Source organism: Pelmatolapia mariae, linkage group LG8, assembly GCF_036321145.2.
Source record: "Pelmatolapia mariae isolate MD_Pm_ZW linkage group LG8, Pm_UMD_F_2, whole genome shotgun sequence".
Lineage (NCBI taxonomy): Eukaryota > Metazoa > Chordata > Actinopteri > Cichliformes > Cichlidae > Pelmatolapia > Pelmatolapia mariae.
The window spans coordinates 15,541,535-15,568,523 of NC_086234.1; the positions used below are offsets into that span (position 1 = coordinate 15,541,535).

Sequence of the window (26,989 nt, forward strand, 5' to 3'; positions counted from 1 at the left end):
AGGCCAGTTTGTTTTTGCACTGGCACCTGGTTTTCTTAGTGGAGCAGAGTTTCCACTCTCCACCCTCTTCCCTCAGGAAGAGACTGTGTCAGCAACTGGCTGGCTCTGTCTTCAGCAGCTTCCCCTGATTTTGTACGATTAGGAAAAGAACATTTCTCTGATGGTTTACTGTTTATGTGAATTTGTGAAGTGGCTAAAATGTTGTCATGATGATACAAAATTTATATCCTGAGTACTAATGGCCATAAAACAACTTGGCAGATTTGAAACCTGAGAGCTGTCAAAGTCTAGCGCTCTCAGGTGTAAATGTCTGTGGTGTTTAGGGTTTCAATGAGAAAAAACAGAAGACTTGTGGGAATTCTGGCAAAGCTGAACTGAAACAACACTGAAAGGTTGGACACGAGTTCATATCGGTCTTTGGTTGCGAGCTCAATATGTTTCATTGGTCCTGTGACTTCTCTCATTAAGTTGATGACTTACAGAGCTGTGGGCTTTGTGGTGAAAGGCTGACTGACTGTCTGTCATAACACCTTAAATGTTTGCTAAACAGTGCTTACATGCACTTTGGTTCATTCTTTACCAGTGATGTAGTGATGCAATTTTTTTTTTTTTGTATATATACACAGTTAAAAGCTTTTTCCATACAAATCTACTATTCATGAGTAGGGTGTTGACCACAGTCCTGCTCTGTCCTCTTGTTTGGACATGTGATTTCTGACAAAATCCAGTCTGGTAGACTACAGGTCAATATCTGCCTTTAGGGCAGCATTCTGTCTGGCCCTTATCTCAGAGTAGTTTCTGTGTATGCTGTTCTTATGAATATGTCAACAGGTGTTCATTTCCTGTAACTCATATCATCAGTGACCAACAGTGACATGGTGAAAATTAACTGGGTTTTCTCATTTGAGCTGCTTATACCAGCCAGTAAAACACTTGACAGTTTAACTGCAGGCAGCATAATTGTTTTATCCAGTGAGCTTAAGTGTTGTAACTTCTGCATTTGTGGTATATTGCATTTCTTACAGATGTTATGTAATCTCAAGTAACTCCTTACTTGAGAGGAGTAAACATTTTAAGATGGCCCTGTCATGCAGTACTTAGACTTACAAGAGGAAATGATTTGAAGATATTTTGAGTCCAAAATAGATGCTGTCTGAAACAATTCAAAGTTTTTCTCACTACCCATCCCTTCTATTTAAGAGAGCACTGGACATTTGCCAGGGTTGAGAAAAAGCTTTTAGGAAGAAGGATATGGGGCACGGCCAGGAAGTGACACACTTGGCCTGTGTTGAGACAGATCTTCCTCTTGTAGACAGTAACAGCTCCCAATGGGCAACAAAAGGTCAGAGAACACTCTAATGATTGGAAGCCGATGATTCAGTTTGTTTGTGTGCCCTAGAGGAGCAGAAATATTATTGCCCACATAAATTAGCCGGTAGGACTGGTATAACTACATAGTGAACAAGACAGACACATTGTCACCCGTGACACAAAACAAAAGAACAAGATGTGTTTTGTTTTGTTTTTTCTCTTTGTCTTTGTTAACAAGCTGCTCTCAAATATGTGATGTGATCCCCTTTCAGGGACAATCAAACTGAACCAGATGACTTAGCTGCTGTGATGGAAACAGATGTTTTGTTCTGTTGGGAGTTTTGGCCCTTTTTTTATTGTTATGTCGACTGCTATTACTCCTTTCACTTATGCAGGCCTGTCTTACTGCTTTTTTTGATCCTGGTAGCTGCGCTTGTCTTCATTACTCAAGAAATAACCATAAATAGGTAAAGGCACCATGCAGTGTTTTGGTGTTGTAAATCACCTAACAAAACAAATATTCTGGGTGAGTCCACATGTGCTGATAGAGGGGGTGATGATTTTTAAAGTATGACTCACAACTGCATTTTGAGTCCCCCTTGTTGCTTAAAATAACAGAGGCGGCTTCCAAACAAAGCAGCCTCGACGTTCTGGGTCTCCACGGATAAGCTTTAGTGCACTGTGGAGCTCTCCTTTTATAGGTAGTGACCTAGGTGAATTACGTAAGCGCGCACACACACACATGCGCGTGCAGTCCTGAAATCAACATCTAAACGAAGGATCCTTTTTGCCTTCATAAGGCTTTGTTTTGGTGTAGCATTGAGTTCAAACCTAAAGGTCAAGTCAAATTAAAGATTTCTGTGTTAGTATTTGTTGCGAAAATGGCTCTTTGCTTAAAACAGGTCAGGGAACGTCACAGTTTAGGGTTGCTTTGGTTCTACTTTGATTTTGGTGGTTTTACCATATTATAAGAATGTAAACTGTGAAATACCCTAAAAAATTAGGCTTGATGAGAAATCTAATACACTCTAATCATAAATATCTGTTTCTTATTGAGCTCTGTAACCCAGGAAAGCTTCAGTCTTGGAAGCGGTGGATTTCTTGTTCCCAGTTGATTAGGCGTGCGTGTTTAATTTCTCATTTGGTTTTCATATTGTGTTGTGAACTCTGTTTTAAAAGCTTTGGCCTAGTCTAAGCTGGGATGTGTACTTAGAGTCTGTTCTAGTTTCTGTTTTGATTAAGTTTAGTTGCAGTTTTTCCAACAGAGCTAGGTTCCAGTTGTGGTCAGAAGTTTACATACACTCATCATGGGCATAAATGTCATGGTAATTTTGGTCTTTTAATGATTTCTTTGAGCCGTTTTTCTTCCAGGGTGGATATGATTGTACAACATATCTTCAGTGGCTTTAAAAAAACAAATTGGGTGCACAAGTTTAGAGAAAATCCAGAATAAATCCAATCCACACAAGAAAAGAAGTATACGTACAGTCTCAAATATATACAAACACCCCCAACTAATATTTGGCTAAATGTCCCTTAGTAATTTGTACCACAACCAGATGCTTTTGATGCCATCAACAAGCTTCTGGTATAATTCTGGCTGAAGATTTCATTTGTGACCAAATAGCTCAAGCTTAGTGCAGATTGAAGAAGGAGAAACTGAGTTTCTTGGACATTTTCCTGAGTATTGGTCAATCCAACGAGTCCTGTCAAACAAATCCTTTTTATGGCAGCAAAGAGAAATTAGCAGTTATAGTCAATCATGATGACTAATGAGAACTTAATAGGCCTTGGCTTTGTCAACCCCTCAGCACTTGTGAAAAGGTTTGCGTGAATTTATTTGAGCCTGTATGTGTAATCTTAACCCAGTGTGCCCCAACTTGTGTTTTGAAGTAATTGAAGATGTATGCAGCACAATTATTCCACCATGGAAAACCGCTTGGAAACCCCCCAAATTACCATGACACGATGATGAGTGTATGTGAACTTCAAACCACAACCTCTGGTGCTTACATCATTTGTTATTAAGTAATACATGTATAAGGAGCTAGCCTTTAAATGCCTTAATACCCAGGCACTTTGTCACAGTGAATTTTTTCTTTCTTTCTTTCTTTTTCTTTGTCTCATGCAGAGGGACAAGAAACCAGTTTCAGCCAAGACTGCACTTGTCTTGGTTGCAACTGTAGTCCTGATTCAGTTCTGCAGTTCTGGTTACAGCGGCCCTCCAGCTTGAAGCTGCTCACCAAAACAAGAGCAGGAATGCAGTACACAAAAGTTATCATTGTCAAGGCATAAGGCAAAACACTAATTGGAGAGGCAGCTAAAAGTTACCAAAGACCACCAAAACAGCGACTTAGTCTGTGATCCAAAAACGCAAAGACAGGAAGAGCTGGGACCAGCATGCGGGCAGTCACTGAACTTTTAAAATAGATGCAGGGGACTTTTCCATGTGTAATTTGATTTGAAGGGGTGACAGAATGAAACCTAAAGCACTAACATAAGTTGCCAAGCATAATTTGTGGCACTTAATATACCTGGGCGTCTGCGAGAGAAACGGTGAAATGAGCACAAATGCTTGACATCAGACTAAGTGGAATCAATGTGAACTGTACTCATTGGCTAATTTTTAGGATTGTTGGGATCTTTTCTACACAACGCAGATTAATTGTAGGTGTCTTAGACATCTGCAGGCTTGTAAGAAGGCTCAGACAGCATGGAGTCGTCCAGCACAGTCACAAAGTAAACTAAGGGAGACACTGTGGTCGCTCAGTGTTTAGAAAATCAGTTATTTTAGGTGGAGGAGGAATGGGGGAGGCCAAGGTGAAGACCAACAGACACATTTTCTCTTACTGGATGGCACTCGTACACATACACATTCTGTATAATATACACCAGTTTCCTATGTAATATTTCAAAGCTGTATTCTCTTTTAAAGGGAGTCATTTATTAACCAAAAGGTGGTCAGAGATTGTAAGCACTCAACATTTGTTCTAGCTTATCACTGTTACAGAATAGGCTCTTAGAGTCAGAGCATTTATTCTACCTTATGATCAGACACACCTTTGTTTTTCCTGTTGCCTTGACCCATTCCTCAGTTTTCCTCTTTCTTCTTGCCTCTCACATTACTAACATTGCCCAGATGCGGAACACTTATTTTCCTATATCCCTGAAGTGTGAGAACTGATGTTCTTAATTAACTTGTGCTCTGTATTTATACGGAATTCAGGGGGCTATGTTTAACATGTGCCCCTCTATGGTATATGCATCATTGATTCATGTATGCATGTGTATACTGGTCATGCATGTGCATGGGCTAAAATGGCCTGTGGTGTTGTTGCTTTTGGCTTATCGGCAAATATGAAGATATTTGGCTAACGTTTATCTGTGGTGTCACATCGACTTTGCTCTGGTTAAATGTTTAGAGATGGTGTGACGAGCCTCTAAAAGACTTTGTTTTTTGTATAATGATGGTTTCTTTGTTTCCCTAATAAAAATACCTCACGCCCCTCTCTGTCTTCTCTTTGACTTTTCCAAAGCATCGTGAGCATACTTGTGCTGTGAGAAACGTCTGTGGAAAAGCCCCAGTGCTTTTGGTCCAGCGGTCAGAAATGGTGCCTAATTATTATTGCTGTTGTCAGCTGGCAGTGCCGTTTTCAGAGCTCTGCGTCCAGACCGTGTGTGGCTTTTTTTCCTCCTCTGTGAATACTTAATGGAACAAAGTGAGTTGAACTTAACAGTCTTACTGTTTTTTCTTTCTCCCTAAATCATTGTGACTCACTTGGTATTGAAAAGTCAAGTTATTTTATAGTGCTTTTTTTGGGGTGCTGAAGGATGTGGAAAGGAGATGATTAAAAGATGATCCTTTTCACAGACACGGGTAGCTGAAGCCTGTCTCAGCATGCACGGACTGAGAGGCTGTATACACTGTGGATTGGCTGCAAATATAAGACGGGAAAAACACATGTAGTGATGAAAATAAACATTTACTGATTCACACTAATGGACAACATAGAGATTTCCATGCACTGTAAAGACAGTCATTATGCCGGATAATAATTCTGAGAGCGGATAAGCTAGGTACAAAGCTGTAAGGAATAACATGGGATTAAGATAATATTGCATGTGCATTTACCACTCTATACCCCCACCTCAACTTTCCAACCACCTCAAAAGTCGGTCGATGTAATAGAGGTTAAAATCGGAGCCTCACAGCGGTGGTCGGGCGTCTTTGATCTGGCTGACATCATTTTCATGAGGTGGGTGCCAGATGTGATACGGCAGGGCTTGACTGAGAGAGATGCAATTTGCTTAGTTTCTTATGAAAGCTGCACCAATATGCAGTTTTGTGTAAATATGATAATATGGAAGGTTGTATCAGTTTACAGTAATTGCTTTATTTCTAAGTTAAACATTAAATGCATTTGCAGTTTTAGATTTACAATCTACAAAATACACCCTCCACAGGAGAAGATCAATGCTTTTTAACAGTCATTATATCTTAAATTACTGAGACTCAGTCTAAAGCTATGTGTCTGAACATGGATTATACTAGTGTTGTGCAAATTTCAGTCGTTCTTTGCTAATGCTCGGGGGCAATCCGTTAACATACTTGGGCAGGTCACAGTTTTCGGTTTCTTCTTTAGAAACTGACGTGCGCTTGTTTGCTTGTTTGTTTGCTTTGGATTTGTGTCATGCTGGAATTTTTGTTTCTGATTCCTGGGTTTGTCTTGTCAGTCAGTATTTTCGATATTTCCACAGGCTAGCATGGTAAATGTTGCCTCCCCCAACATCCCACCTCTGTGCATACTACACGTTCAAAAAACAAATGTAGTTAATCGTCGTCTTATCTCAGGGTTCACAATCCTTCCTTTTTATGTGCTTTAGCAACGTGTATTAATTTTCTGGATGGAGTCTATTGAGGTCAAGGTTGTGCAAAATGTCCTCAGCAGTGTCTGAGCTGTTACTGATATGCACTGATGCCTCTTGTGCCAAGTCTGAAGCATTTACCCATCTGTTTTGCATTGGACGTCTAAGTGATGTTGTACAGGAGTGCCCTCACTTCTCTTGTTTACTGTATGTGTTGGTACATCCGGTTTTAACCAGCTTTAATGGGCCAGTTGTCTGAAATTGTATCTGCAGGATGCACTAATGATGTCTTCCTTCCTTGTTTGCAGTGCTGGAATGATTTTGATGGAGTAAGACATTGCTGTCACGGGAGATTTTAAAGAAAAAAGTTGGATCACATATCAAGAAACTAGTCTCTTAAACCGAGTCGAACTGCGTAATGGATGGAATAGACACCCTGCAGAGCTCTGCGCCAGAGACCAAGGCTGAGCGAATTGCTCGCTACAAGGCAGAAAGAAGGCGGGAGTTGGCTGAGCGCTATGGCAACACAGAGGAGTTCACCTCAAAGTACGTGCGTAAGGACAGGAAAACTGCAGGCACATCCGAAACAGTGTCTTCAACAACAAAGGAGAAAGAAAAATATGAGGATAATGGAGCAGAGCAAACATGCACCAGGAGGGCCTTTAGGAGTAAAGTAGCAGAACCTGTGGAGCCTGCTGATGAAGAGCCCACAAAGAGAACAGCTCACCCCAAAACAGAAACGACTATATCCTCAAAATCAGAAGCTGTGCCCTCCATAAAGATGTCCTCCCATTCCAGGTGAGTTTATTCACATTGTCATAATATTAGATATTAAACACACACTAACCCGTTGTTTGTGCAAGACCAGTCTCATTGTTGTTTTCACAGTGACATATAATTGGCCAGGGCCACGAAACAGAACTGCACAGGCTTGTGCAAGCGGGTCGTCTAAGAACAGATGTAACTGATGCGCATGCAAATCTCTTAAAACTAATTTCAGGAGAAAAAAACCTGAAACAGTGTATTGCTTTTCTGAGGTTTCTTTGATTTAAAGAACATTTGCAGCAATTGGGCCATTTTTATTCAGCTATTAAATGACTTTAAATGGGCTTGCTGGCTCCCAGTACGTGAAAAGGAGGTAACAAATCGGTGCATTTGAAGAACACTTTGTGCTATCTTCTGTTTGAGGTAAACACAAGTGCTAGCATTTCCAAAATTGGCCATGTGTGGAAAGAACAGGACTACCTTGTTTATTTTGCCATGGTGTGTTTTGCTGTGATTACGTACATGCTGCTTGGTTTGGTTCACTTCACAGTTATATGAGGGGCTCACAAAACCAGTGAATAATGAACCTCTATTGTCAGCTTGACTGGATGAAGAACCTGGAGGTTTCTCAGAGGAATGCTTGTTTCTGAGAATTGTACACAGACGGAGTAAAACATGTCCTGTCGTGGGTCTGGGGCTGTAATCATGCTGCGGATTCTGCTGCATGCACATAACTGGACTTGTCTGTTCCTGAATAAAGCTGCCTGAGGGAGTGATGCTGCTGAGGAGAAGAACAGAGATGGATAAGAGTGCTGAGATAAAATCAGAGTTGGAAGCGAATGAGTGTAGAGCTGTTGAGCTTTGCCAACTTTTCATGCTTTGCACTTAATTAAGCATATTATAGACAAGTTATTTTATACATTGGAAAAGACATGCCTTGGGTTATGGCCTTAAAATAAAAATAGAGCGCAAGCAGCATGGCATGTTTCAGTGTTCTACGTTATCATATTTTATGGCAAGTTTGGCTAGTTTGATTACGTTTTAAAATAAATAAGTCTTTTTTATTTCTACATGCATATTTTAACAGTGATCATCGTCCTGCTTTTGTGGCTTTATTTGGATTAGAACTTTCTCTCTCTCTCTTTTTTTTTTTTTTTAAACAGGTTATGAAATGTGAGAGGAACTTCTCTCAGTGCGTCGGCTTACCACAGCAGAAAGAGTGTTTGGGAAAGTACAGAGTGCAGTTTATGTACTGTGTTTTTAATTACAGAGAGCAGAAAGTTAGGTTGACAGGTTAAAGTGTTTGTCTCACATGCCTGTCATGTTATCTACTATTTTTGTAAGTTCTGTAATGACGTTCATTTCACGTCACAGCCCAGCTGTGCAGGCTTACACAACATACATAAGTATGGTATTGTAGAAGCTTTTGTTGTCTAGGTATTCCCATATATTAATGGTTTTTAGTACTTCATATATTTTCCTTTATTTTAAGGCGTCTGCTTTCCGCGTTGACTATTGTGTCTTTAGTGGGTCACACATATTTACTGAAACATGAGCAACATTTTTGTGTAGTCTTTTACAGAAGGAGCGTACAGGAAACTGGAGCTTAGCTGTCTCGGTGATAATGAAAGCTGTCAACAGGCGTTTATCTGCCACAGACACGATTCTTTTCCTCGTGAAGTTGCAGTTGAAGGGTGACATTCCAAAAGTCTGCTTTTTGACGTGAAACTGTTACATTACACCCTTAGCAATTTAAGAAGAATTCGTTTGGTAATGCTTTGTCATCCAACATCTGATGCGTTTGTATGCATGAAAGCGCACTCTTTGGCTGGCTTTCTCCCATTATTTCTCCAATTTTATGTTAAAGACTCCTGGTTTTTAATAGAGGTAGGAATCGGAATCACCAGACACCCCACGATACAATATTATCACAGTACTTCCCTCACTGTGTGATATCACTGAGACTTTCAACATTTTGCGACATACTTCGTATTACAGTAACATTTTTCCAACTTTAAATTATGTCCTCAAGTTAAACTTTGTTGATATCTGTTTTGTCCGATAAGATAACGTTCACTTCAGTTATTATTTTGCTGCAAAATGTGATTGTCAACACTGTAACTAAAACCTGCCATTAAGACAGAGTCAGTGTAATATCAGTCTGACTGCAGACAAATGAGGTCAAGTTGCCAACTTCATGCAATCTGTTTCTGATAACATAGTAATGACCTGTGCTAAATGCAAATGTAACCACTACATTTGCCCTCAGCAGCCTTCTCATTCTATAGGAATATAACCAGAATACAACCAGCTTGCTGCCAATTGAGTCCAGTCCCCTTGAATTGTGCTCATTGACAAAGATTCGTTCAGACTGATGGCAACATGCTGGCAATCTGTCTGAACTGATAAATTAGACGGCAGTTATTTGCAAACTTTTAATCTCTCGTAGATCGTTTGCTCTCAGTCCAGACCATGACTGTTTCCAGAAAGTTTGCCTCCTATCAGGTAAACTGTGCAATCAAACATGATAGTGAGTGTGCAACACTCTGGGCAACCATTTAGTTACCACAAGTTATATTCAGTTACAGAAGGTTAAAAGTCAACAGTATATTTTTTTTTAATGTGTGTGTGTGTGTGTGTGTGTGTGTGTGTGTATGTTATCATATGAATTTGGGATAGTATACATGGAATTTCCAGGACTGCATAGGTCATAGTAATCTTGGTTTGAAAGTGCTCTATGCTGTCAAGCATGTTTAACAAACCACAACTATTAATGCTACTGACATGATGGGGTTGGTACCCAACCTCTTTATAAACAAAACAGAATTAGGATTAAGGCTAAGGACTGTTTACAGTACGGAGCCACAGCAAAGACAAATGCCTCAAAAAGTTAAGCACACAAATCAGATGTAATAAAATTACAGCTTTTAACAACGTCGCAGCCACAAGTGTTGTTTTTATGCTCTTATTTCATTTTCTCTCATTATATAATTTAATATGATGCACACAAAGAAAAACATAAATTTATGTGAAAAAGTTTACTGTGAGTCGTGTTTGTTTGATTACACAAGTGCCCGGCTGGATTGGAAAGTTCCCCTCTGTTTTGCTTTTTGCCCACTCATGCACTGCATTCCAGTTTTCTTCATCTACTTTCAGCTGACTGTCAACGTGTGGGTAGCATAGGTGATGTGTTTCTGATACCTGTTATAAGGTTGGTTGTTAAAAATGGGCTGTCCGAGATCAAACGATGAGGTTTACAACAAATACATTTAAGTTAGAGCAACGACCGATTTGGACTTCTGCAGCAAATCATTGTAGAGTCTACGACATAATCTACGCAAGTTACCGTCACCATCAAGAGCATTCATACTTGTGTGAGGTTCATTATGTGTTAATTACCTTGTGGTCCTGTCCTGATGTTTTATGTGCTGCCAGCCACAGCAGAAACAAAGTGCTGGGACTTTTTTCCTCCTGCGTTCCCACTCTTTGTTGTGGTCAGTTTTTCTTCTTTTTTTTCGTTTTCAAGAAACAAACATCTTTGTCCCTTAAGTTTTTCCATTTCTTTGTACAATCCATTGTCTCCATTTCAATAGTTTTGGCAGTCTCCTTCCACAAATGAGCTGACGTCTGTGAGTCCTTACATTATAATGTTATGATCATTCTCTCATTGATCCAATCAAAAACTGTGGCCCCAAAAAAGAAAATGTAGCTGGAAATGTGTAGGAGGAATCAACGGTACTGAACAGGCCAATCAAAATAGTTTGGAGTTGTGTTGACTTGACGTATGGTTGCAGATCTACAAAGGCGCGCGTCATGTTGTGGCGGAGAATGGTTTCAGAGGGGTTCGTGGTTTGCTTACACACAACATAGATTTAACACAGAAGTATAAAACATAAATCTCTGCAGCCAGAGATTTTTGAGTATTGCATCACTTCAGTTTATTGTTAACTACATATATTGGCCTGGTGTAGCATGATGTCTTCACAAAACTATCAGGAGGCGTGGCCATTAAGAACTGACAAAAGTTTGTGTAGTAAACAAATCCAAGCCAAGAATTACTCATAAGAAACTGCAATAAAAAACACTTCTGCAGTAGTTTTAGGCTCACAAATTACAGCAGTACAAGGAAAAGCAAAATAATACAGAGTCCAAGCCAACGTTTAAATGTTATTTTGTTCCCTTTTGCAGCTGCATAGTGTAGTTGTAGCTCTTGTGCATGTAAACAGTTAACATTAAGAGTCAGCTAAGAAGATATAGTGCTTACTTAATAAGAAAAAGGAGGAAACAAACATCCTTTATGCCTGGGTGTGGCATGCGATCAATTTTGGACTGATGGGCATAGGCAGCTTTCATAAACTGACATTTGATTATAGTATGGTACCTGGCACTTGCTCATCTGTAGCCATATTTGCTCAAAATATCTTTAGGAAGATTATCAAATCCTGATAATAATCCAACTGTGTCAAGTTTGTCTTTGAGGAAAAGAGGGCTGGAAGAAATCAGCCAATTAATCAGCTTTTATTTGCTTAAAACTACTACTACTTTTGCTTATCTCAGATTCCTTTTTATTTCCACTATGCAGAAAGTATTTAGTGGCAAATGTACACTGAAGGAACAACTGAACTTAAGAGGTTAGACTCTTAAAGTAGAAGCTAAACCCACGCTCCCTCGTTCTCAAGAAGCACACTGTGATGCAGTTAATTGTAAGCGCTTGCTGCTGCTTGTTTATAGTGTGAACTTTGAGGTTCACTTTCTCACAATAGTGTGTGGTTGCGGGCTTTTAATGAAGCACAGTGGGATGTACTTGAATGAAGCATCTGAAATGAACTAGGGTTTGTGTAGCTTCTGCCTTCCCTTTCTCCAGTAACCTTTGACCCGTTGCAGATGTCCTCTATTGTATTAAAGCATTTCTCCCCTCCTCCTGTTACATCACTGCTGCTACCCCACAGGCAGCTGCTGTCCCCATCCATTTTTAACACCCATTACTTGGAAATGAATGACCATATCTTCAGATGCAAGAAAGGCTTTGCTGTTATATCATAGCTGACACGGGAGTGGAAGAGCAGCATGAGTAAATGGATTTATGTCATATGAGACGCAGTAAGTTGCTTGCTGCAGTTCTTGCAATTTTTTTAGACTTAAGTGTGCATTTGTAGGCTATAATAGTGTATTTAAGAGTGATGTGCATATATTTTGTGCTGTTTGCCAGCATCACTTGTGAAAAATGTGTAACTTCTGTCATCTCTTTATTGCATTAGAGAGTGACCTCATTTCTCTCTGTCTCCCAGGCTGCTGGAAACTGATGACACAGAGGAGCCAAAGGGTAAGATGAACTCGTACTTTCACTGCACTCTGATCCTCTATTGTTCCACACACTGCCTTATCACTAAGCTCATTCAAGTTCTATTACTCAGTGTGAAGGGAGTACTGAGCTCATTGCTGATGTCAGATTACCTTCCTGATTTATAGACGTTGGCTTTTTAATACTCTTTTATCGAGAAGTGAAGAAAAATACATCTGAAATGTTCTTTGCTCAGTTTGTAGTTGATGTATAATTTTAAAAAGCATTGCTTTAGGTTTTCTAAACTGATATATATTTTTTCCAATAAAGAAATAAATAAAATAGAGACGCTGTTTGGCATTTACTTGCTGAGACAGCTAACCAGCTAGCTTTACAAACTAAAGCTGTGTCCAAGCTGTGTAGATAAAACACAGAAACATATTTTACATACAAGTATAGTTACAAGGATTATTATCTGTGTCCACTGTGGAAAAGAAGCTATGGATAAGCAATTTTTTATCTTCTGTTTACTTATTACTCTCCTCTAAATATTACTAACTGATGTAATTGACAATATAAACAAGTTTATTAGCTGATAACCTTTTTTATACTTATATCATCTAGTGGTTTTGTACTTTGAATTATACACTTTGTTAGCATTTGGGCTGCTGCCATCTGGAACTGTTGAAACAAGAAGCTTCTATATTAGAATGAGAGGGTGGAGCGCTAAGTCATCGGCTAAATCAGCTAATGCCAGCAAACTTGGTTAGCAAGGTATTCATAAACCTTAGCAGTGCCCAGGCACATATACAGTCTTTGCTTTTTGATGCTAAGTGTCAGACTGATAAAATACTATAATTTTACTTATTAAAACTGAAGCATAAACTTTTTTTAGATGGTCTGTACCAAGCAGCAAGTCACATTTTTTTTTTTTTTTTTTTTTTTTTTTTTTTTTAGATATTTTGTTAAAATGGTACAAAAGGCATCAAAAGCATAAACACTGTCTGTAGGTCCAGTTTAGTGACTGCTGTTAGTGGATGTAAAAAAATACAGGACGTAGGATGCTAGCCATAAATGTAGTATAAATGCCACATTTTGAACAAAGACACTTTTTTCAAGTCTAGTCAAGTGGCTTTGTTATTTCAAGCATGTGCAGTTGTACAGTACACAGTGAAACGAGACAGCGTTTCTCCAAGACCATGCTGCTACACATAACAGACAATCAAGGCAGGACTACATAAAGTGCAAAAATTGCAAAAAACCAGTGCAACACCAGACAGAACAGAATGATACAGACACAAGATAAAGAAATAGAAAAGTGCAACAATGGCAGTGGGTTGTGCAAAAGACAGAAATGTTGTGCAAAAGGTAACATGATGTTTAAAGGTGTGTTTGTATGACATTGTGCAGATAAGTGCTTGAGGTGTTTTAGTGTGGATGCATGCAACAATCTGTGACCATGCCTTTCTTTACCCACTGGTTGGCCCACTTACCCGTGTATTTCTCTGCTTACATGTTTGTTGTCCCTTCTGTTTGGTTAACTTGTATTTAGAGATAAGTGTAAGTGCTGGGTAGAAGTAGAAGGTGAAAGGTTTCAGAATCGTGCGGTGAGCAAAACAGTTACTTTAGTGTTTCACAGCAGAGTAATGTTGTGTAGCATCTTATTGGCACATACAATGATCACGTTTCGTTTTTTTATGCTTGAATTCTGGAAGTTAGCTTCAGATTTAATTAAAAGTTGTTATTTAATCATGAAAATCATATGTTAGAGAAGAGAAATGGAGCTAAATATATTCTTGCCATGATTGTTTTTCATTTTAACATATAGCAAATTTTAACCTGGACTTGCCCAGTGTAAAAGGTGCACTGCAGGCATAAATTATAAATGATAGCACTATTGTGTCCATAGTGTACTATCACTGGTGTTGCTTTTATTCACTGCACCAGCTGTAACTTCTCCCCAGTGAACTCGGTCTGATCTGTAATAAGAGGGTTTGAAATTTAAAACCCAGCATGAGGACAGAAACGAGCTGCAGGCAGTATTCTGCTGACTGTCTCAAACTGCCATATTCTTCAGTATTGAGTGACTTTTCTTTTCTGTCAACACCAACAGGACACTGAATCATTGAGTTTCCCAGCTAAATGTACCCCAGCTTGGAAACAACAGGATTACATGACCATTACTTATGTTATTTCAGTTAAACCGTGTTATAGCTTTAAACAGCTCATTTCAATGTTGATTTTGGGAACAAAATATTCACAGAATAACATTAAAAAACGATATGTTGGCAGAAGAGTCGGTTCTTAGGCAGAACAACTCTCGTGTTTACATCAAAGGTTTCTCTGACCTCTCATCAAGTCAGTAATGCATGTATGCAAACAGCTAGCTGGTTCAAATTTAATACCTAACAAAGATGCAGCAGTGTTGATACCCACATAATTATTAAACTCTACAAAATAGGTGATGCCCACCACTGGTGCACTATCTGTTTACAGTAAATACACTCCATTTGATGTTTGCTGATACTGGCTAAACATCACCTCTGCTGCGAGTTTCATTTTACAAATCTGATGTTTTGATGTTCCCTGGTATTGTAGTGTGATGGTTTACACTTGTCAAGCAGAAGGTTGCTGGTTTAATTCCAGACAGTGACAGAAATTTGCTTTGAAGTTGTGTCAGAGAGGCCATCTGGTGTCAAACATCTGGAGCTATGTGCTGTGGCGACCCCCAATAACAAGGGAGCAGCTAAAAGTAGTAGTGCCTGGCTGTTATTTACATTTGACCTGAGCCTTTGACCTGGGCATCAACAGTAGAACAAAGATCGCAGTCTTGTAAGAAACACTACCTGACGAGTCTTTAAACTTCAGTGGAAGTTTTTTTTTCTCTCTCTAGTTTGGATCTTGGATGGGTGATGATGTTAAAGACTGGACTAAAGTCAAAGCTATAAGAGTACAGTCTGAGTGGAGTCACTAGTCTGCAATGCTTAGTGTTTCATCATCTGAATTAAATCATGTTATGTTCTCGACAGCAGGGGAGCTCGGAAACATAAATCAAAAGTGGAGCTTTCTTTTTATTTTTTCTTTCATTGGAAACAGTGAGTTTGTCAGAGACGTGCTGTTATTTTGGAGTAAAAATGTCACATTGTCGGGGCGATAAATACAGATTTAGAGCGCGGGGATGAATTTAAGTGCGCTGACTTAAGAAGTGTGTGTTGTTTTGGAGTATTGTAAAATTTAATGATTTCCTTTTGTTAAGATTAGAAGATTATATTCTCAGGGCTGTTCTTGATTAGGGAGTTCACATGAGACCCAATTCTCTTTCTCTCTAACGCATATGCACAAGTAAACGTATTCCTCTCATCAGATGTTGAACTGTTGCATTATTGAAAGACTCGCTGAATTCAATGTGGCGCTCCCCACTGACTTTTCAAGCTCCCCCTGAAGCCAGTGGAGCTCATTAGCCTTTTGACATGAGTTTTTTTTTTTGTTTTGTTTTTTTTGACTACGAGAGAGATTGGTGTGTAGTGCATTAAATTACCTGCTTATGTCTACCTTTGTACAAGCTTTAAAAATGTTTTCTGTGCCAAACACACTGTCCTGAATCATTTTCCCTTGCTGACACTCCCACTGATCGTTTTTTACTGCACTGGCAGAAAGAAATACACTTGTGGAGCAATTAATTCTCACTCTTTTATTCGCTGTGCTCATTTTAGTTGATAAAAAGCCTGTGGACTCCAAGAGAAGTGCAACTTCCAGCGTGTCTCTTTTTAAGGTACGGTATTTTGGTTTCCCATCTGTCTCACTTCATGCATTTGTCTGTTTGTATATATTTGCACTTGTTGTGGACACATAAATCTGTTTCTACTGCCTCGTTGTAAGGACCTGGCACCTTTTTAGGGAACAAACATCAAATCCATTCATGAAAATAAAAGGCTATTAGCTTTAGATGACAGATTAGAAATCAAGGTTAGGCAAGCAGCTGGTAGTTTAGTGGTAGAACAGTTTTTTTGGGGTGCATTTGTCTTTGGTTTATCCCTTTCAGCCCCCTTGCTGATTTACTCACAGCAGCTTTCCAGTGCAGCTGGTGTACACTCCAACTCCCCTCTGGAGGTTTGCACCATTAATAACAAATTGAGCCTTTCCATACAGCACGGAGATGTCCTGCACCTGGATGCATGCTTGGCCAAAGTCATGACTTCAGCTCACACAGGCAGTGGAATTGGTGGTGGAAAAATAAAAAGATGCACTCAGAAACAAAAATGTCGATAATGTCCCCAATCCTATGGGAGAGCTTCACATGTGTTCTTAAAATGAACTGAGTGTTGGTCTTTCCCAGGCTGCTAAGGTTTCAGAAGTGGTTAGGTTTCATGATGTTTGATGTAAATAGCTGTTCTAACTGGGCCTGCAAACTAGGAACGGTGCCAAGGCTGGCCAAGTGAACCCAGATGGCAGCAAGTTGCTTGAACCAAAAAATTGCTGGGAAAGTAGCCTCTTTGGGAGCCCAACTGAAAATCGCAGTACACCCCCACCCCCACCTCCGCCCGTTCTTCTGACCTAGATCTGTTATTTTAAGATGCCTCACTCGACTGTCAGCAGCAGTGACAGATGCCCATTTTCTGTCTTCACGTTTCCCTTATCACTCATTTCTCCTCCTGTTGAAAAAAGCAGGTGAGTCAGTGTCTCCATCAGAAGAGACAGAGTAGGAGTGAGGTTACAGCATGTCTTCTTCCAGCTCGGATGGAAGCAATAAAAGAGAGATTCAGCTCATTTATACTTAGAATTTCCTGACTGAATTTCCTGAATGTATAAAAATCTGTTCTGCAGAAGGCAGCACATCCTCCCCGGTGGAAAAATGTGTTCGTTCTTTGTAATCAGTGAGCATCGCCTAGGTTGTAAGGAGCCTCTAATTCTCTAATTCGATGGAGTTTAATTTCCTCACTGCTGGAGATCCACTTATCTTTACCAGGTCACCTCAGGGCTCAGTAAAGTGTTTACTGACAAAGGTCCCACACAGCTGCACAGTTCACACTGTGTGCAGGTTTTAAAAAAAAAATCTGGCGATTAGACAGAAATATAAAGGAAGACATGTAAATCCTTTCACTTTTGCTTTCTTGGCAAGTTTGATGAGTAAATTGATGTTATTATGTTACAACACAAGATATACAACCTATTAGTTTACGAGCTTGGGTGAACAGTTACCATAGTTCACTCTAAAGGTAGTCATACTTTCTTAATGCTGTTTTATTAGCATTTAAAATAAGCACACGAGCAGAATTGTAAACGACCTGGCAGGAAACAACAAAAACAAGAAACCTGCCTCAACGGTTCCCTTGCATTAACGTGAAAAATATAGCACAGCTAATCCCTTTCTTTTTAATTCTTACACTGCATGTACACAGGGTGGATGAATATGTCATACCTGCTCTTTGACATCACATACTTCCTTTTATCTTTTTTTTCCTGGAACACCCTGTTTGCGTTACAGGGGTTAACTGCTTTTCTCAAGTAGAGGGAGGCGGAGCCACATTCATTTATTTACTTCCCATATCAAGAAATCCTTTACAGCTGCCGTAGGACTTCAGAAGTATGTGTTAAAAACTTAAACCTAGTCTTTAAGATACTACTCCCTCCATTTTTTTTTCTTTACCTGTAGGAGGTGGAGGGGATGGAAGATGGAAGCAGCGGCCGACAAGTTGATGTTAAAGGAAAGCATCAGGTAATCGACAGTGACGAAAAGGAAACCTCTACGAGGTAAGCAATTCCAGCCAGGTCGAACGCTTTTATTAGATGAACTATATTAACCGTTTAAATGCTGTAGTGTCTTTTTTTTGTGGACTGTGATACATTATACAGCACAACATTAATAATTAGATATACCTTGAAACACGGTGACATGCAGGGCGAGCAGACTGAATGGAGCACAGAGGTAATTACAGGCTGTCTAATGTTGTAAACAGCTGCAGAGATAAACCAGATAAACCTGCAGGGCTTGCCTTTAATACTGCTCTGTCTTGCACGCACGCTCGTGCACATGCATCAACACACAAGCACTCAGGTGTCAGTGGTAGCCACAGTGATTCAAACCAGATTGAAGTTAATAGCTGCTGCAGTGAGAGCAGCACTGTACTTAGCACTGTAACCACTGTGTGGATCCGTTTAAGGTATAACTGAAACCATTCCTGGCCCTTCTGATCCATGTGGAGTTTGAATGAGTCCCACAAACTGTTCTCAGCTTCTCCCCAAGTCAGGAATTGTTTCAGTGTGTATGTGTGTGCATCACCATTTCCAACTAAACCTCATCACTGCCTGCAACATGTATAGTGAATAATGGTTAGATTCCTATTTACATCTGTATCTATATTTTTATTCTTCTTGAGTATTTTTGCATGATTCAGATGATTTCAGGATATCTTTTTCTATTATACTGGACCTTGGTGTTGCCCCCTCAGATTAGCTACTATCTGAAACAAGTCGATTTAGGTCCTCACCTCTTTTCTGATTGGCTGCCCCTCACAAATAAAAGGTTTGAACAGTCCGGGGGCAATCCTGCTGTGCTAACATATCTTCTGTATGTAATCTTATATCTTCTGTATACATTATACTCATACATGCACATATTAAACATGGCTAAAGTTTCAAAGACATCAGACTACTGTTTCAAGAGCTTCTGAAGTTATAAATCAATAAAATACAAACAGTGAGAGTATCATCAGCTCCTTTTTATTACTGTGGATTCACCATGTAAGCTGTCACAGTGGCAGCCTTATGTTATAGTAAGCTTAAAGTCATATCAGTGTTGCCAGTTTAATCCAGCAACTTGATATAATGTTTAATTTTGTTCTAAGATCTTTGTGATTTCTGTTTTTTTCTGATATATTATAGGCTCCATAAACCCGATACAGGCAAAGTCATGGAAGAGAAGGAGTCCGCAGACGAACCTTCATGGAAACGGCAACATGAGGACACTGCCACTACAGAGGAAAAGGTCAGTTTACCTAAATGAAAAATAATGCACTCATAAAACTGTGACGGTATATAAAAATAAGAAGTGATTCTCACGAGTCAATAGGCAAACCTATAAAAGCGAAATTCTGTGAATTCTTTTCTGAAATGTCCTATTTCTAGACATCTGCTATTTCCAGTTCCAAAACTCTTTACTTGGTTTTGTTTTGTTTTTTCCTGGTCTGGTTTAGTTTAGTTTAGTTTAGTTTTTTTTTTTTTTTGTAAACTTGATTTATAACTCCCTCATCTGGACAAAATATTATAACGTGACCCAAACCGATTCTCGAAAGTAATCAGATGAAGTACACACACATACTTCTTCGTGTAAATGCCCACACACGTATCGAACTCTGGAGTTCATTAAAGGAGACCACCGAGTTAGCACTGGACTTTACTGTTACACCCAGCTGGCTTTGCAGTCTTACTTCTTTGTGCGTCTCTTCCTAAATCAGCACCCTCTCATCACCTTTGACCTCTTAGTGTCTGCTGTCACAGCTGCTTTTGCTAAGTTATAGCATATTAAAGACATGATCATGCCTCCTTTTTTTGCAGGGAAGAAATTCATGGTCTGGGTTTGGAATTTCTAATATTTTCAAAAAGCTTTGCTTTCTGACACCAGTTTCTCTATCTGAATTTTTTCCTTATATTGCAAAAGACAAAGTCTTTCAGATTTGTTGACAATATCCATATTTGATATGTTGACATTCTTAGAGGGGGGAAAAAAGTGAGGCTAAGTCATCATCATATTTAGTGTGACTCACTAACCTTAACGTGGGAGTAGGTCACTGAAAGCAGTGAGTAAGCACTTGAATCTGTCTTTGTGTTGATTGTATTAGGTTGTACAAATATGGAGAAGAGAGGGAGAAAAAGAAAAATAGATTTTCACTCTTAATGCTGAAAAACTGAGAAAGCTGTTAGATTTAAAAGTTTTATTGCAGGTTTTTTTTAATATTATAATGGCTGCTAATAAAAAAATAAAAAAAAACCTTCTGTGTTGTTTTCCCTCTACAGTCTTCCAGTCTCCACTCTGACAGAGCTCTCCCACTCAGCAGAAACAGAGACGCCTCTCCCCCTCCCAGTCCTCCCTGCCAGTCTGCCGCCGTGCTGAAGCGCCAAGACTCGGGGCCTCAAGGCATCAAGGGAATCCTAAAGAAAAGCCGCTCTACTAGTGTGGAGTCAGACCACAGCGACGGCTCCATGCCTGACCGTTTTCCAGCACAACAAAGTAGTGTCACCCTAAGCCACCCTCAGAGTGAAGACAACGAGGAGGAGGTGGAAGAAGAAGAAGAAGAAGAAGAAGAAGAAGAAGAAGAGCGGGAAGAGGTGGAGCAGCAGCAGCAGGAGGAGGAGGAAGAAGAGATGGAAGAAGAGGTTAATGGGGAAAATGGCAAAGAGGATGAGTCATTAACAGATGAGATCCCAGATGGAGGGTGCATCAGTAACAACAGATATCAGAGGGGGAGCAGCAGCAGTAGCGGTGGAGGGAGCTATGAGGAGATGCGGAGTCCCTCCCCTGATGAGAGCCTGGAGAAGTCCTCCACAATGTCAGAAGATGTCGAGGAGCTCGAGAGCAGTTTGGATGGAAGTCAGAGCTCGTCATTCAAACAGAGGTCAGCATGTGGAGAAACATGATCAGACACTCGGGATGAGACAAAAAATCGATATCATACATAAGATGGAAATTTAAATTTCTTTAAAATTATTAAAAGGTTCAGACTTTTAAAGAGAAGCAAAAAGGATTCATGTGTCTTGTTTTCTTTTTAGACTGGCTGAGCTCGGTAGAGAAGATGAGAAGGACAGACCGAAGAAGGCGAGGCCACCTCAGGTGATCCAGACGTCACTGGCTGACCGCTTCAACCAGCTCCAAGATGCTGAAGGTGCCTGGAAGAAAAAGGTGAGTTTTTACTTACTGAACAAATATGTGATGACAAACTTGTTCACTTTGTAAAATTGCACCTCTACAAAACTTTATATTGGTCATTTTTGCTGGAGGCTATTGTGTTGGCAGGGTTGCAGGACTTTTTCACTGGGAAAAGGGTGGTAATGAGCAAAAAAGAGCCATATGTTGCAGATTGCCTTTACAGAAAACTGATGGGAAAGAAAAGACTTGGTTGCAGACACATTTATTCCTTTGCTGAATCAGTTTGTTTGCCTGAATTGCTGCCAAAGAGGTGTGAGGTCAGGAGGGCTTGGCGGTGCAGCGGATATAGGAGTGGCGATGCTAAAGCCAGAGATCCAGGGCTCAGCTAGCCTGCCAGAGAGAATGAAGGACACACCTTCTACCCCTTGTAAAAATAAAATCCTACACCATGACCAAACACCTGCAAGCCTTCCAAGCTTATGCTTCCTTCCTTTGTTGGCTTTTGCACTCTCCTTTCTTCTTCACTTCTCAAAGTTAAAACAACAATTTCCTCCACAGGGTTAGCTTTTTTGTTCTTAACAGACTTTCTCAGAAATATATATAAACATCCAGATCATACGGTTTTGCACAGGTCAGTGTAAACTGTCTAGTAGATACATGCTAAAGCAACTGTCGTACTTGGCGGTGATGCAAGTTTATGCAGGTTTCTACACGCTCTTCTTTTCTACAAAAACATGACCACCCACACAAAGCAAGTATTCAAGTGGAAACACAAGACTACACCATACAAAAACCAGTCCACTGAAAGTGCTTGTACTGGATGGTACTGCACAAGTGAAAAATATCCGGTGTGTTCTGCATGGACATCCCCAAAACGGTTAAATGGACTCTTAAGATTGAAATGATGTCATATTTATTTATATATTTTTATTTTTTATTTTTGGCTGGGTGTCTGTCAAGATCAGTGATTTTTCTCGGGGGATTACTGGTTTGGGTTCATCCAAATATGAGCTAACGTTAGAACAAATCCAGGTCTGGAAAAAGCCACTTTATGAGTGAGTGCAAGCAGCCAAAATTTGAGCAAATCCCCAAATACTGAAGCATGATGTCATTTCATATTTGTGTGGTCTTTATTCGTTCTGATAAATCCATGCTAAAGCCATAAAAATTTTTTTTAGTGTATTTCCAGTGATGGCACAAAAACTGCATCCTCAACACTCGCACGCATGAACGGGTGCCAAGCTGGTGTCTGAAATGTCTCTGGATCGCTTCCTTTACTTCTGTCTGAGGCTTGTGAATTGGAACCTACTGTTTATTGTGGCTGCTACTGTAGAGGTCTGGGAAACCAACTTATGTCACGGATGCAGCTAATACAGGGTTTGGCTAAATTACCGGCATTAGTGCCATGTCTGCATTAGCCATGGGGCATTTACTTCCATGTGGAACATGTCTCTCTCATGTGGAAAGGCCATTGGTTTTCATTAGAGCCAGACAAATATTACCAACTGATATTGACCTATTGCAGATATTGTCTGAAATGCAGCAGATGCACATGCAGTTGTCAGACACTCGATTAGTTATACCTTGCCTGTATTGGGTTGGACGCACTTTTTGCCTTCAGAACTTCATTAATTCTTCTTGGGATAGATTCAAGAAGGTGCTTCAAAATTCCTCTAGGATTTTCATCCTTGGCATCACATATTTGCTGCAAATCCATCGCATCCATTCCGTCCAGTGGAAATTTCATGTTCCACTACATCCCTAAGGTACTCTATCAGTTTGCGATCTGTTGACTTCATACCATTACTCTACCAGCTCCACCCTGAACCTTTGAGCCAGGATGGATTCATGTTTCCATGGTTTTTACACCATATTCTGACCCTACCGTCCGAATGTCACAGTAGAAATTGAAACTCGTGAGACCAAGCATCAGGTGTCCAGTATTGGTGAGTCCCTTTGAATGTAGCCTCAGTTTCCTTTTCTTCACTTACAGATGCCAACAGCAGAGAACCCCACCCAGTATGGTCTTCTGCTGCTGTAGCCCATCTGTTTCAAGGTTTGATGTGTTGTATGTTTAGAGATGCGCTTCTGCATCCTATAATAACTATCAGCTCAGAGCAGAGCAGACAATTCACCTCTGACCTCTGACATTTTCACACATTTTCATACAGAGAACTGCCACTAACTGGATATTTTCTCCTTTTCATGTCATTCCCTGAGCCTTGAGATGACTGTCTGGGAAAATCCCAGCAGAAATACTCAGACCAGCCTGCCTGGCACCAACAACCATGCTTTGTCCAGATTCACTTAAATCACCTTTCTTCCCCTTTCTGATACTCAGTTTAAACTTACATGCTTAAGACGACGTGTGTATGCATATATAAATGAATTGAGGTGCTGCCATGCGATTGGCTGGTTGTTTACATGAACAAGCAGTTGAACAGGTGTATCTAATAAAGTGTCTAATGATTCAATTTCAGACAGAGGAAAGCTTTGAGTAAACGGAAATGTGCGTTCACATAGTTTGTCCAGAGAATCCTGTCTAATAGATCTGTATTGGATTTTCAGTTTTTTCTCATAGCCTCAAAAATCCCGAATCAGTCAGACTCGAGTTTTCATGTTAAACATTTTCTCTTATCTCATACGCTGCCAAGTTATTTCAGATGTTTTTACTCTTCGGTTACTATGTGGAAGACCAGAAAATGTAACACGCATGGTACAGGCCATGATCGGCTCCAGATGTTTCCTGTTAAGCCTGCTAAGCTGATCTGTACACCGTGGTGCTGTAAAGTGATGCTTTGTTGTAAATTTAATTTAAAGAGGGTCTATTGTGCCTGTTAGTCATAAATTGCAATGAGTGATGGCTACACGTTTCGAGCTAATGGTTAATAACATAAAAAAACAAGCTGTTTTAGGTGTCCTTTACAAAAACATACCGACTCTTGAAGATTGTTTAAAATTGTTTGCTGTAGGCTTGCTAAGTTTTTGGGTTTCATGTTTCAGAGATGACTTAACAAAGAACAGTCTGGCATCCCTCCACAAGCTAACACACTGACAGCGCAGGCCCCACACAGAAACTTAACTAGTCATTAGACTTATGTGTATAGTTCCCAGAAAGTCTATTAGAGAGTCTATTAGCGATCGACTTAAGTTGTGGTCATTGTCTTCAGTGCTTCAAGATGCATAAAGAAAGACGCTTTAATGCACATGCAAGCCTTTCACAGAGACTCATATGTGCTGTCCCTTAATGCAGCTTTTAAAGGAGTCTCAGCTTCACCCACTTTATGCTATATAAATAATCCTTGTCTTTACTGTTGCCCTTCTTCTTTTCTAATTCTTCTTCTGTTGTATTTTTCCTTTCTTCTTCTCCTCTTATATTTTCCCTCCCCTAGTTTCCTCTGTCTTGCTGTGCTCCTATGGCCTCTGTCCTCACATGCAGACTCTTCCCCTTTCTTTGACTTTGGCATCTACCTGCCATCCTTTTCCCCACCCCTTCAGGTGAGTGTATGTGTGTGTGTGTGCACATACATACAATGCATGGACTTAACTGCTTAACATTCGCTCATATTTCTCAACTTGTGTCCCGGACAGCCTCTCGCCCTCATCGAGTCCCACTGAGAACTCAGAGCTGTCGACACACTTTCTTTCGCTACATGAATGCGGTCTGCTGAACTACAGGTGGTCGATATCTGTGTTAGTGGTTCGCCCAAAAAGCTGCCCACACTGTACGGTAAAGCGGGGGTGGAAAAGTGGTTTCCTGTGGGGCTTTGAGGTCTTTTCCTCTCCTCCACTCTCTCCAGGGTCCTGTCAGGCCAAGGTATTTCCCTTTTTTGATTGACTCCAGAGGAGCGTGCTAGCTTGAGGGGCTATCGCAATGTGCAAGTGTGTGAGAGTTGTTCCAAGACTTTGTGATTAGGGAGATATTGTTTGTATTATAGCAGGCATGAAATATAATATGGAAAGGGTTGAAGTTGTAGTTTTTGACTGCAAGAAGCAGACTTTACTTAGTCCTGTAGTCCAAAAGTGTGTTATTGGTATGCAGAAATGTTTATTTGGGCTTTCTGGCTCTTGAAGTGATTTTAAGAAAAACACAGAGCGCCTTGTACAGTAACTCTCACCCTTTAGTGTGTGAGATGAGCAAAAGAGCAGGAATGTTTTAGAGGGATTTGTCTGTTAGAGTAGAAAAGCTCTTTATTAGCCTATCCAGGTGTCTGTGCATTCCAGTATGGTTCAGTCTTAATTCTTTGAGCTTTTGTCTCATGTAAGGCAAATATTTGAGCACATATGGCAGCACATTCGATATGAAAGCAGAAAGTAAAGTTCAGGTTGAAATGGCGAGACGCGGAAGGAGAGAGAGAACGTGCGATTTGATTTGGTGGATAATTGTTTGAGCATGTCAGCATGCTTTTTTTCCCTTCGTTTTTCCATTTTCTCATACACAGTAAAAAAAAGCACATTTATTATATTTCAGTGTGCTAAATATAGCAGAGGCCAAAGATGTGTTTTATCTCTAATATTGTTAAATATGAGACTGGATGTGCTCTATAGATGTGCGATTTATTGGCTGATCAAAAATGATTTTCTTGATTCACAAAAGGATTATTTTTTTCCTACTAAGTGATGTCTGAAGGTAATGAGGTAATGCCCGATGGACTGTTTTTGGAGTGTGCTGATCTGACCTTGGGTCTCCAACTTTGTGCCTGTTGGAGCGTCAACAAAAGTCTGTTATCTCATATGAAACACTGAACAGGACCTCGCTGTCTTATCTACATGGGAGAGAAGCTGTAAATCCAAGTATTTAAAAAAAAAAAAAAAAAAAAGTTTCTGAAGGATTAACTGGATGACTGCACTTTGTTGATCTCTGATTTCTGTTTTATGTTACCTAAAAATATAATTGTCTCCTAACTGACTGGCTTGACGTGGTGTTTAAGTGTAAACCTGCCCTCACAGAGATTTGTGTCTGCATACGTTTTCTTTTAACTGTGCTTAGCATTTTGCAACAACAACAACTGTAGAGAGACCTAATGGTACATTTATAATAAAGTTTAAACTGCTATTAGACGTTTACTCATGGATGCCATGAAGGAGGATATGAGGAGTTGGTGTGATTAAGGAGGAACAGATGGAGAAAGATGATCTGCTTTGGCGAATTATCTGAAAGAAGAAGATGATAGTTTTTTCAAATTGTTTTGCCAAATGATTTCGTGTCTTCGTGTCGTGTTAGAAAAATAATGAAAACAACAATAAACTGCACCGACAGCTTCTTTTGAACCTCTGTTAATCCCAAATTTAGCTAAATATGTTTTTCTCTTTAAAGCTGCCTCTAGCATCTGTAAGAGTTTAAGGTTTCTGAGCTTACAGTAAAGATGAGGCGATGAGTTATAGAGTAAGAGTCAACAGATCACACAGATCGTTACTCATCTGCCGAGAACATTCCAGCTGTTTGGTGTGGGGAATCCCAAACATTTGTTTGTCGTCTAGCCAGTTTAGCTTTCATCCCGCGCTGCTTAAATGCAGTACGTACAGCTTGCATGCATAAATAAATGTAAAATCAAATCGTGTAGACATTGTTTTTATGACCTTTCATGCTTGGTTAGCAGTTAATTTTGTTTTGTTTTGTTTTGTTTTTTTTAATCTGTGCAGTCACTGACTAAGCTGTGTGTAATCAACTGCAAAAACTAAGGCACACATTGCGCACGGTGTGAATTACTAATTAGACAGCAAAGGGAAAAGTGTGACAGAAACAACCTAAATATTTCAGACTGGAAAATCATTAATTACCGCAACACAGTTCCTGGGCTGTAGGGAGGCCAGTAAACTACTGCTGATTCCCTTTTAATGGTCGAGTTCAGGTGCAAAAATGGCAGCAGGAGTAAATCACAGAAGGAACGGTGTGCTGAATA

The 26,989-nt window shown here is 39.9% G+C and overlaps 1 protein-coding gene across 3 annotated transcripts in view; it reads left to right on the forward strand.

Moving 5' to 3' along the window:
* Positions 1-26,989, forward strand: part of svild (supervillin d) — a 47,051-nt gene that overhangs the window by 9,561 nt on the left and 10,501 nt on the right. For 2 of the 3 annotated variants that reach the window (XM_065471600.1, XM_063483037.1), the window contains exons 2-8: positions 6,486-6,975; positions 12,231-12,265; positions 15,937-15,995; positions 17,877-17,974; positions 19,106-19,208; positions 20,237-20,835; positions 20,990-21,119. In XM_065471600.1, coding sequence (XP_065327672.1) covers positions 6,596-6,975; positions 12,231-12,265; positions 15,937-15,995; positions 17,877-17,974; positions 19,106-19,208; positions 20,237-20,835; positions 20,990-21,119 — 1,404 coding nt within the window. In that variant the 5' untranslated portion in view covers positions 6,486-6,595. Of the gene's footprint in view, positions 1-6,485; positions 6,976-12,010; positions 12,043-12,230; positions 12,266-15,936; positions 15,996-17,876; positions 17,975-19,105; positions 19,209-20,236; positions 20,836-20,989; positions 21,120-26,989 lie in introns of those variants that run through there. The other variant, XM_063483038.1, reaches the window with a different exon arrangement.